At 39.4% G+C, this 11,664-nt stretch overlaps 1 protein-coding gene across 1 annotated transcript in view; it reads right to left on the bottom strand.

The window, feature by feature from the left end:
* Window positions 1-325: 325 nt before the first annotated feature.
* LOC100623332 (melanoma-associated antigen B16-like) overlaps window positions 326-11,664 on the bottom strand; it is a 742,359-nt gene continuing 731,020 nt past the window's right edge. Inside the window, 2 exon segments of the mRNA XM_085007606.1 lie at window positions 326-457; window positions 459-1,495. Coding sequence (XP_084863732.1) covers window positions 397-457; window positions 459-1,495 — 1,098 coding nt within the window. The 3' untranslated portion in view covers window positions 326-396.

Below are 11,664 nucleotides of genomic sequence, written 5' to 3'. Positions count from 1 at the left end.
AATTTCTTTCACATTTGCAAGAATATACCATGTTATCTTGTTCCAGATGGCAATATAAGATGGATGGTTTTACAATTTATTTATAAAACAACAAAGCTCATAAAATTAAAACTTATTTAGCATTAAATATATCAACAATATCAGTCATAAACTTGAAGACTCAAGATTATTAATTCTATATTAAAATGATATTTGAATGATATATATTAATTATATATTAAAATAAATATTTGAATAATATATAAATAAAAAAGGAATAAATGTTCAAGTTACACATACAAAATAAGAACACATAGGCATATATACTATTTTACTTTTAGCCCCACCTCAGACTTAAATTCTATGAACACTAACTGCTTCTTACAACAATGCATGAAGAAACTACCCCTGATTCCCTTAGGTGTGAGAGAGGTTATTGGCCTTGATATTAGAACTTGGGGTAGCCATGGAAGGAGAGTCCTCTGGCTGAACTTGCTTGGGCTCTCTCTTCTTCATCTTGCAAAGCCTCCGCAAACTGAGACGGGAAAGAACTTGGGTCAGTCCCATGAACCTTGGCCAGAAACTCCAGGACCTTCATCTTGGTGGTTTCAGCATGGGCTCTGGGGCCCCACAGGAACTCAAACTGGGCAGGATCAGTGTTGGCCACCTGCCGGTACTCCAGGTATTTTTCTTTCACAAAATCTTCAGTGATGAGCTTCCTGGGCTCCCCAAACATAAAGTGCTTCCTTCCAGAATATATCCCGGTCACATTCAGAACTTCCCAGACTTCATCTTCAGTGGCACGGTTGCCCTTCATGAAGATCAAACCCAGGATAAGTATGAGGATGCCAGTCTTGGGCACGCCCACTTCACCATGCAGCATCCCATCATAGGTGAGGCCCAATTTGATGAGGAGGTCATAGCGGTGGTTGGCGGGATCCACTTTCTGCAGATCAAGGCCAAAGATGATCTCCATGCGCTCAGAGGCTCTCACGAGGATCTCAGGGAAGTGGGCTTGGCAACTGTCGACAATCTTCAACATCTCTTCCTCGGTTATTGGCTCTTTCATCTGATACTTGAGCAGTAGGAAATTCACCAACATAGCCACTTTACTATCTACAGCATCAATGGACACATTCTCGGTGTCTGGTGCAGCTTGTGAGGTGCCTGGACTATCCTCTTCTTGGCTCATGGAGCCCTCATCCAATTCGGTGGATGAGGTTGCTGTGCTGGCAACAGCAGATGAGCAGAAACCCCAGGGACCCTCAGACGTACTGGGTTTACCAACATCAGGATCCTCCTTCAAACTGCCAGGCATTACAGAATGGGAGGAGAGATGGGTCTCCTCCAGAGCCTCGGAGACCTGTGCTACCTCCAGGTCCGGGGTCTCACTGCAGGCTTGAAGGCATTGATCCTGTGGGCATCCCAGACCCTTCTGATGCTGAGACATGTTGACTCTGGTGGGTGGCAGTTGCCAGAAGTGTGGACAGGAGGCTGGGCAATGGGAAATAACCACCTAAGGGAAATAAAGGTGTATGTGAGTGACCTTAGCAGGTAAGCTCAACCATAGCGGTTCTGATAAAAGCTGCCTCCAAAGGACTTTTCCTGACAACAGTGCTACAGGGCCTCACAGGTCTTCTGGTCTCCTGGCCGCTGCGCCCCCAGAAGTCTTCTAGCTGCCTCTGCCCAGAGCCTCTCGGGGATGATCGTCTAGCCGAGGTCCAGTGAATCACCACTTATTTGTGCAGGGGGGCTGGGGGGACAAGCAAGCTTAGGACTCACTCAGGAGCCTTTGCTTGAGGACCGGCGGGTTGAGGACTCTGAGCCTTGTACATAACGGCCACCACGTCAATCAGATCGCCAAAGAGGAAGCTTGTGGTGACTTAGCTTGAACATACCTATGCCTTCCGGAACTGGGGTGGGACTCTGAACAGGTGGGTGCCCTCCTTTCCGGGATGGGTGGTCCCCTCAGTCCTCATCTAGTGTCTCACCTGACAAGTGGCGGTATCTTGGGCTCCTCCTGCTGCTGACTTGACTCCACACCACAGATCGAAATCCTCACTGCCCAGTACTCCGGAGGAGGAAGTTAGGGGGCGTGACATCCGGTGATGTCTGCCTGGGGTCTACTGTGGCCACCAGCAGGGGCCGGCTTTGTGTATGTACCACACTCTGCTTCAGCGTGGAGGTGGCCGCAGGTCCTGCTTGCAGCACTCAGTTTGGCTTCTTCCAGGCCCTGATAACCTTGAAATTTTTTATGCTAATCCTGAGTAGACAATAAAATGTCTACTAACATTATTTTTATTACATATATTAACAAAGATACTACATAGAAAAGTGATGGAAAACAGAAGTAATCAAAGAGATAAGAATTGTTAAATAAAAAATAGTTCTAGTATAAACATCAATAAAGCTAAATGAGTTAAATATACTAAGGAAAAACTGTTAAATTGATAAAAATATTTTGAAAGGAATTTGTTGGGTATAATAACAATAACAGAAACTGCACTTTTTCTGTAGCAACAAACAGTATGAAGATAAAATTAAATAAAAATAATTTTTAAATTACTATAACATCTCATTCCTAAAAATAAATATATTACAAAGTAATAGAACTCCATAGGAAAAAACTATACAGCTAATATTTATCAAAATTACTAAAGACTTACGTAAATGTAGAACTACTGTATATATTTACATGGAAGATTCCATATTGTCAACATGTTAATCCTCCTTAAATTTAATCTACTAATGACTATAATCCCTATTCCTCAAAAAAAACCACATAATTTTTGTGTGTGAATTTTTTTTTTTGGACCACCTTGGCCTCTGATCCACAGTTCAGAACACTGGACTTTTAATCTTCCTAATGAATATATATACCAGCCCTAATAATCACATCTAATTAATTCATAATTAGTGATAGTTTTAAATTATGCTATGTCAAATTGAAAATTATTTCTCAATTATTTCAAGAGAGGACAATTAACTACTGAAAATAATTTTTTTTTGTCTTTTTTTAGGGCCACACCTGTGACATATGGAAGTTCCCTGGCTATGGGTCAAATCAGAGCTGCAACTGCTGGCCTATATCACAGCCACAGCAACACCAGATCTGAGCCAAGTCTGCAACCTATGCCACAGCTCATGGCAATGCTGGATCCTTAACCCACTGAGTAAGGCCAGGGATCAAACCTGCAACCTCATGGATACTAGTCAGGTTCATTCCTGCTGAGCCACGACAGGAACTACAATGTGCAAATGTTTACCTACATGTACATGTGTGAATCTTGACAGGATAATTCTAACATTTACATTGACTTGCAAATGTCTATAAATAGCCAATATACTCTTAAGAAAGAAAGATATGATATTAATAATTATGAAAACATTATAGTAATAAGAGTTTGTGGTATAGATGTAGCCATATATAAATTGACCAAAAGAACTGAATACCAACTTCCAAAACAGACCCACTAAGGATAATCTCGTGATTTATTGAAAGTTAGCTACTGCAGAGAAGTGGGAGGAAGGAACACTTTTAATAAACAGAATGGAACATTTTGATATCCATATTGAACACAAAGTGTGTTTAAAACTATCCCTCACACAACACAATTCCGAGTGGATTAGAAACCTGCTTTAAATTTTTAACTCTGAAAATGTTCATACTTAGATAGGAGAAAGGAATATTACATCAACAGATTAAATGAAAAAAATCATACCTAAATTGTTTAACTGGTTTACAAAAATTAGCATTCATTCATAATGAAAAGATAAAGATATGTTATCACACAAGATAAAGGATACAAAACCTTACAGTGAATATTATACTTGATACTGAGTCACTGGGAGCTTTTACTTTAAAACCAAAAAGAAGTTAAGGATGCCTGATGTCAATGGTTCTATTCAATATTTTAATGAAGATAATGGAAACACAATAAATCAAAGTGATTGAAATCGGAAAGTAATTTAGCATCATTAACAGGATTAGAATGTGTGTGAAAAAAATCTACTACTGATAAGTTAGAAAGTTAAAAAAAGTGTTTATAAAGCTTGCTGGGTATGATATTAATATATAAAAATATACATGTATCTGTGGCAATAAAAATTATGAAAATGAAATTAAATAAAACTTCTAAATGACCATTATAAAATATCTGGTACCCATAAGTAAATATAATTCTGAAAGTGTATCAACTCAATGGAAAAAATACACTGATATTATTTAGAGAAATTAACGAAGGCTTAACTAAGTAAGTTTAGGGTGTAGATAGGATATTTGATATTATGATGATGTTACTTATCACCAAATTTAATATGCAGATGACTGTAGTTCTTCTCCTGCAAATAAAACCTTAAAGATTTGTGTGTGAAAGTATGTGTGGTATGTTTGACACTTGATAAACTGATTTTAAATTTAAATTGACTTGTAAATGTCCAAAACTACCTAATATCCTCAAGATAAAGATAAAAATAAGATGTAGCTTATTCGACCAGATATTAAGAATTACTAAAAATCTGTAGCAACTAAGACCTTTTGGTAGAAGTGCAGGTATAGGCAAACAGACCAAAGTAACCAAATAGAGTGCCTCCAAACAGACCTGCTTGTACATGGCTGCCTGATTTATTAAAAATGTACCATTGCAGAGAAATGAGGGAAAGAGCAATATTTTTATGAAGAAATTACAGCAGAACAGTTGGCTCTAGAAGAATTTGGAGCATATTATATACAGATATATATGTATGTGTGTATACGTACATATATATTGTGCATAGCACAGTGCCTGGCATATTTGAAATGATTAATAGTATATGAGTGCATGTCTCAGAGAGCATGAAGTTGTAGAGCATGTGAAATACCAAATCAACCAAAATGATACTTTGCATGTAAAACTTTATCAGCCTCCCTCATTTGAAGACATATTTAATTTGAGTGCTGGGGAGTCGTCTCCAATTGGCTGCAACTAAAAAAAAAAAAAAAAAAAAATCTAAAATTTGTGTGAAGCACCATCTTCTTCTATCCCTTCCAGCTGTCTTTCCATCCCAACCACCTATATTTTCATTCTTTCTACCACAAGCAGAAATCTAGTCCTCATTCGTAGATTTGCAAAATCACATTCAAGGTAACAATTCAAATGCGATTTTAAATAGAGTGAAATCTGGCTCTCTCAGCTCAAAGACAAAATGCCAGCCCAATGTCTTCTTCACATCTTACCTCACTGGAGTATCATACTTTTTTCTCAGAAACTCTTTGGACACAATATACCAAACAAAACGAAAAACTAGTTTGTGTGCTGAGTTCACCTGCACTGGAACAAGTGCAGGACCGTTTCCATTAGTGCCCCGAATAAGTAATTCCACTTAAACTAGATTCTCTCTAGTTTACCTCAAATACCACAGTGACTGTTATAAACAGTTTTTCATTCCAGGCTTTGTCTTTCAACTTTAATATATAAAATTTGAGTGTTTGGCTTCTGCTCACAAGTCTGACAGACTCATCTAGCCCATCACTCAACTTAAAATTACCTCCCACTGAAGAAATTCTAGGGTCCCAAACTTCAAACTTCCTTGCTTTATGACATTTACATTTGGCTGTTCTCATTTGGCATCCATCCTGCCTAACTTCTTTTTATTTGTTCTATTTATCTGTACAGACTATTTCACCATCTTCCTCATATGAAAGCTGTTCCTAGACTCTAAAATTCCCTGGGTGAGTGAAGGATCTTCTTTATTTTAGCATTCCCAGTACTAATAAGGAGTCTTCCAAAGAGCAGATGCCAAATAATGTCTGAAGAATTAAAGAACAGAGGCCTAGGGGTTAACTAATTATGGTTTTATTTTTTCAACATCAATGAATAAGCTAAGAAAAAAAAATTTTTTTTTAAGGGCCACACTCATGGCATATGGAGGTTCCCAGGCTCGGAGCTGAGCTGGAGCTGCAGCTGCCATTCTACACCACAGCTACAGCAACATTGTGATCCATGCCGCATCTGTGACCTACGCTCGGCAACACTGGATCTTTAAACCAGTGAGCGAGGCCAGGGATCAAACACATATCATCGTGGATACTAGTTGGGTTCATTAACTTCTGAGCCATGATGGAAACTCCAAAATGCGTTTTTAATTTTACTAAAAGAAAGACTAGGAGTTCTCCTGTGGCTCAGTGGGTTAAGGATCCAGTGTTGTCACTGAAGTGGCCTGGGTCACTGCTGTGGCACAGGTTTGACCCCTGTCTGGGGAACTTCTGCATACTGCAGGTATGGCCAAAAAAGAAAAAAAAAAAAAGAAAGAAAGACTAAAATATTAAAAAAAAAAAACACACACACAATAACTAACCATTTATTTTCCTCTCTATTTTCTTATCCTATTTCACCGTGATTCTTTCCTATTTCTAAGAAAATACCAAAAAACTCCTAAACACCATGAACAGCAATAAATGTGTGATCCATGTCATTCATAAACTTAGATTCTGATGCTAAATAAACCTTCTATAAAAAGATAACATCTGAAAAATAAAAAAAGTAAATGTCAAAGTTCTCCATACAGAAGATCTTAGACACTGTGTTCTCTCTAGCCCCACTTTGGCTCTCCATTACTAAGAATGTTCACTGCCCCCTTCACGCACAATGTGAAGAATCTGCCTCAGACTTCACTAGGGGCAGCAAAAGCTACTGGACATAGTCCTGGAATTTGCACTGGCCTTGGCAGTAGTGCCAGTCCTGGCTGCAACTCTGGCTCAGACTCCCTCTCCAAGCCTTTTCATACCAGAACTGGAAGGAACTGTGACAATATTGTTGACCTTGGACAAAACTTCCAGGATTTTCATCTTATAGATTTCAACCTGGGCTCTTGGACTCCACAGAAAATCACAGAGTGGAGGATCATGATTAGGCACCTGCCCCCAGGTACGTTCCCTGCATTAAATTTTTGGTGGTGAGTTTCTTGGGCTCCTCCCAAATTAAATGCCTCCTCTCAGCATATACCCCTATACTATTCAGGAAGTCCAAGATCTCTTCCTCAGTGGCATCACTGCCATTCAGGAAGATCAAACCCAGGAGAGGAATCAGGAGCCCAGTCTTATGCACCTCACTGCCATCATTCAAACTCCCTTTTCTGGTCATGTACAACTTGCTGACAAGGCATAGGAGTGACTTTTGGAGCTGGCTTCTTTGACATTAATGTTTAATTTCAGCTTCAGAGTTCCCTTTGTGGCTCAGTGGAAACGAATCTGACTAGTATCCATGAGGACGCAGGTTCGATCCCTGGCCTCCCTCAGTAGGTTAAGGATCTGGCGTTGTGGTGAGCTGTGGTGCAGGTTACAGATGCGGCTAGGATACGGCATTGCTATGGCTGTGGTACAGGCCCACAGTACAGCTCCGATTCAACCCCTAGCCAGGGAACTTCCACATGTTGCAGGTGCAACCCTAAAAAGACAAAAAAAAAAAAAAAAAAAAAAAGAAAAAAAAATCTGCTTTGTATACTTAAGAGGTTCTCCTGAAGATTTCAGGGAGGTAGTGCTTATACTTTGTGGTGATAATCTTTAGCATATCTGCTTTGTGTAGTAGTTTTCTAATTTTATACTTGTACAGCAAGACTGCACCATCAACTGCACAATTCTTCCTCATTAGAAGGCCTTTGTGTGAGCTGTTAACTGAGAATGGGGTCTCGAAAGCACTTGTCATTTTCTCATCTTGGCTATTGGCACCTTCGTCTGATCTCATGCATGAATCACTTGCAGAAGCAATGGTGGTAGGAACCCTGAAGTTCCTATGCACGTCAGCAGCGGGGTGGGGGCAGTGGCACTCTGGGAATATCCCTCCAAATAGGAGGGGAGGTGTCTGACTTCAGGATTTGTGATGTTTTTCACGTTTTTCACTCCTGTGCTCCCAAGACATGACAACACTGGCCAGAGACATGAGGCCAAAGCATGGGCAGGACAGATGTAATACCAGTCCACTGGAGGAAAGAGGGTGGAGGTATGGTCATCTTAAACAATGAGATACTTCTTAAGCTATAATCAAGATGACCTTTGCAGGTTTCTTTGAGGGCACTACTCTAGGAACCCATCAGGCTCCAGTTCTTCTAATCAGTTTGATGATCAGATTGAATTGTGTACCCTCAAAAGATATATTCAAGCCCTACGCCAAGTACTTGTGAATGAGTCTGTATCTGGAAATAAGATCTTTGCAAAAAATAATCAAATGAAAATGAGGTCGTATTGGGAAGTCCTCTTGTGGTGCAGTGGGTTAAGGATATGGTGTTGTCACTGCAGTGGCTTGGGTTGCTGCTGTGGTATGGGTCCTATCCCTGGTGCAGGGACTTCCACAGGTTGCAGCCAAAAAAGTGAGGTAATATTGGAACGGGGGGGTCCTTAGTGCAATGACTGGTATCTTTGTAAGAGAAAGGAGGGGGAGATTCGGATACAGAGACACAGAGGGAAGAAGACCATGTGATGGTAGGGGCAGAGATTGGAGTGATGCCTCTACAAGCCAAAGAAGGCCCCAAATTGCTGGTAAACCACCAGAAGCCAGGAGAAAAGCATTGAACAGATTGTGCCTCAGAACCTCCAGGAGGAACCAACACAGCCAACGACTTGATTTCAAACCTCTGGCCTTGAGAACTGTGATTGAATAAATTTCTGGTTATTTTAGCCACCAAATTTGTGGTACTTGTTAAGGCAGTCCTAGAAGCTAATAAACCTTGGGAAAATGTTACAGGGAGTCTTAGGATGAGGCCTTTTAGGTATATTTCCATGAGGCCTGAGATATACTGTGGTGACAGTAGGGGCTAGAATTTGGGCCCCCTCTGTTCTGCATTGGGTTGTACACATTAAGAAACATCATATCAACTATGAACTTGGCTTGAGTCCCCTCCTCTCTACTGCTGTGAAGTTGACACTTCAATCCAAGGCAGTTGCTTCCCTGGGGCCCCAGGAAGAGAAAGTAAAGGGGCACATCAGCCACCATCCCTACCATGGGATACTTAGTATTGACAATTCTGTTGGTCCCTCTCTGTCCTGAGATACTTGGGTCCTAATTACTGAAGGAGAATCCTCATCTTGCCTCCAGATAGGGCCTGGGGCTTTTCCCTTTTGTGACCAATGGCTACACCTGTAGACCAAGGATATCATCCCCATAGACCTGATACAAAGAAGTGAATAGGACCCCTAGCCTGATAGTCTGGTCCGTCTTCAAGGCTGACCACAGAAACTATAAAGACACAACAATCCTAAGTCCCTCAAAGAAGAGTCTCAAAAATATTTTTAAAAAGTGAGGGAACTGAATGGACTTGCAAACAAATCCACACTTATAGTCAGAGATTTAAATACCTTTCGCTAAGGGATCAACAGTAACAGCAGAAAGGAACTCATAAAGAATTTAGGGGATATAGAATAGCTAAAGGATATAGAACTGAAAAGCATCACAATCCTACAGGATATAATTAATGTTTATAGAGCAGGGTCCAACATAACAGAACACACATTGCTTTCAAGTACACATAGGATATTCACCAAGCTAGATCATACCCTGAGTAATAAAAAAACAGCCTTAACAAAGGCAAAAGAATTAAATCACAGAGTATGTTCTCTAAATGTAATATACTAAAACTAGAAATCAATAACAAAAACATAGGAGGAAAATATTCAAATTATTGGAAATTAAACAACATGCCCCTAAAGAATATATTGGTCAAAGAGGAATTCTCAACATAAATTTTAAAAATATGTTCAAATGAATCAATGAAAATTAAAATACAATATATCAAAAAATGTGGAATGTAGGTAAGGCAGTGACTGAAAAATTTACTTCAATTACTTATACTATCATATTAGTTTTATCTTCCTGCTTTAGAAAATTACCACAGATTTAGCAGTTTAAAACAACACAAATGTATGATTTTACGGTTCTGTAGCTCTAAGTTCTGATATAAGTTTCATCAGGCAAATGTCAATGTGTTGATGGGAAGGTATTACTTTCTGTAAATTCTATGGTCAGTCTACCAAGAAGATACTGCAATGCTCATTGTGGATTCACCAAACTACAGAGCTGAAAAATATATGAACAAAAACTGATAGAAGTAAAAAGAAAAATAGATAAATCTATAATTATGTCTGGAGTTGTTGAAAGTTTAGCTAAACTACTCCATGGTATTACTGCCTCGGCATCCATTTTGTTTGGGCAAGTAGCCTGCAGAGACCTTAAACTGATACTAGCCCCTCATGCAAAACTGTGCTCCAGATAGCATCCCACAAAGTCACAAGCAAATTAAATTCCTGATATGACTTCCCCAGCAGACTTTGTGATAAACAATCTCCTCTGCCTCCCAGGGCCACCTGCTTATGTGTCTCTTAGATGAAATCCCATATAACTTAGCAAAACTCTACTCCTCTGTTTTGAATTGACCAATCCGGTGTTAGCCTTGGAACCTCAAATCACTTCACCCACAGCCCCAGTTCCTGCCTCTGTCTGTACTCTGCCTTGATCTCCCCGTGAGGCCCCTAGAGGCTTATCATGTACTTCCTCCAGGACCTGTGAATAACCAACTTCTCTATTTCTATCTTTCTTGTGATGTGTTGTTGAACCACAGCTCATCAATCAGCACCTTACTTGGTGCTCCTTTTAACAACTGGTAATTTAACAAAGATATACCAGAAGTGTTGAACATTTTTTTCTCTCAACAAATGATAAAAGAACCAGATACAAAATCAGCAAGGATATGGAAGAACCATCAACCAATAGCATCTAACAAACATTTATAGAACATACTATACAAAAAATGGGAGAACGCACATTCTTTTCAAGACCTCACGCAACATATACCAAGACAGACCATATCCTAGTTAGTAAAAGAAACCTCAACAAATGGAAAGTAATTACAATCATAAAGACTTTGCTCTCTAATCATCATGGAATCAAAAACAAAAGGACAAGAGGAAAACTATAAATATTTGGAAACTAATTTCAAAAGTTAAAAAGACATTTAAAATCATCTGTGGGGGATTTCCCATTGAGGCCCAGCAGAAACAAATCTGACTAGTATATGTGAGGACGCAGATTTGAATCCCTGGCCTTGCTCAGTGGTTTAAGGATCTGGTGCTGCTGTGAGCTGTGGTGTAGGTCACAGACACGGCTCAGATCTGGTGTGGCTGTGGCTGTGGCATAGGCCAGCGACTACAGCTCTGACTCAACCCCTAGTCTGGGAACCTACATATGCCACAGGTGTGGCCCTAAAAACACACACAAAAAAATAAAAATAAAATAAAGTAAGTCATCCACAGGTTGGAAAGGAAGTCTCAAGAAAAATTTTAAAATACACTGAACTGAATTAAAATAAAAATATAAACTTTTCAAAATTTGTGGGACACTGCTAAAGCAAAGTGAAGTTATAGCAGTAAGACAGTAAATTTAAAAAAAAACACAGAAAAGTCTCAAGTCAGTAATTTAAACTCACACCACAAGAAGCTAGCTGAAGAAGAGCAAAATAAACCCAAAGCAAGAGAAGGAAGAAAATGATAAAGAGCAGAACTTGATGAAATTGTAAACAAAAAATTAAAAAATGGAGATGATGAAATTATCATCTCCATTGTGTGTGTTTTTTTCCTTTTTGGAAGGACTAATAAAACTGACATAACCCTAGTAAGACTGACAAAGAAAAAAAGAGAGAAGATAGAAAGTTACCAATGTC

Source organism: Sus scrofa, chromosome X (genome assembly GCF_054392235.1).
Source record: "Sus scrofa isolate SSC_HxYL_T2T_F1_AM1 chromosome X, Sscrofa_HxYL_maternal_Yorkshire_Landrace_v2.0, whole genome shotgun sequence".
NCBI classification, from domain to species: Eukaryota; Metazoa; Chordata; class Mammalia; order Artiodactyla; family Suidae; genus Sus; species Sus scrofa.
The sequence above is the reverse complement of the archived record's forward strand: the minus strand, read 5'-3'. Positions and strand labels throughout refer to the sequence as shown.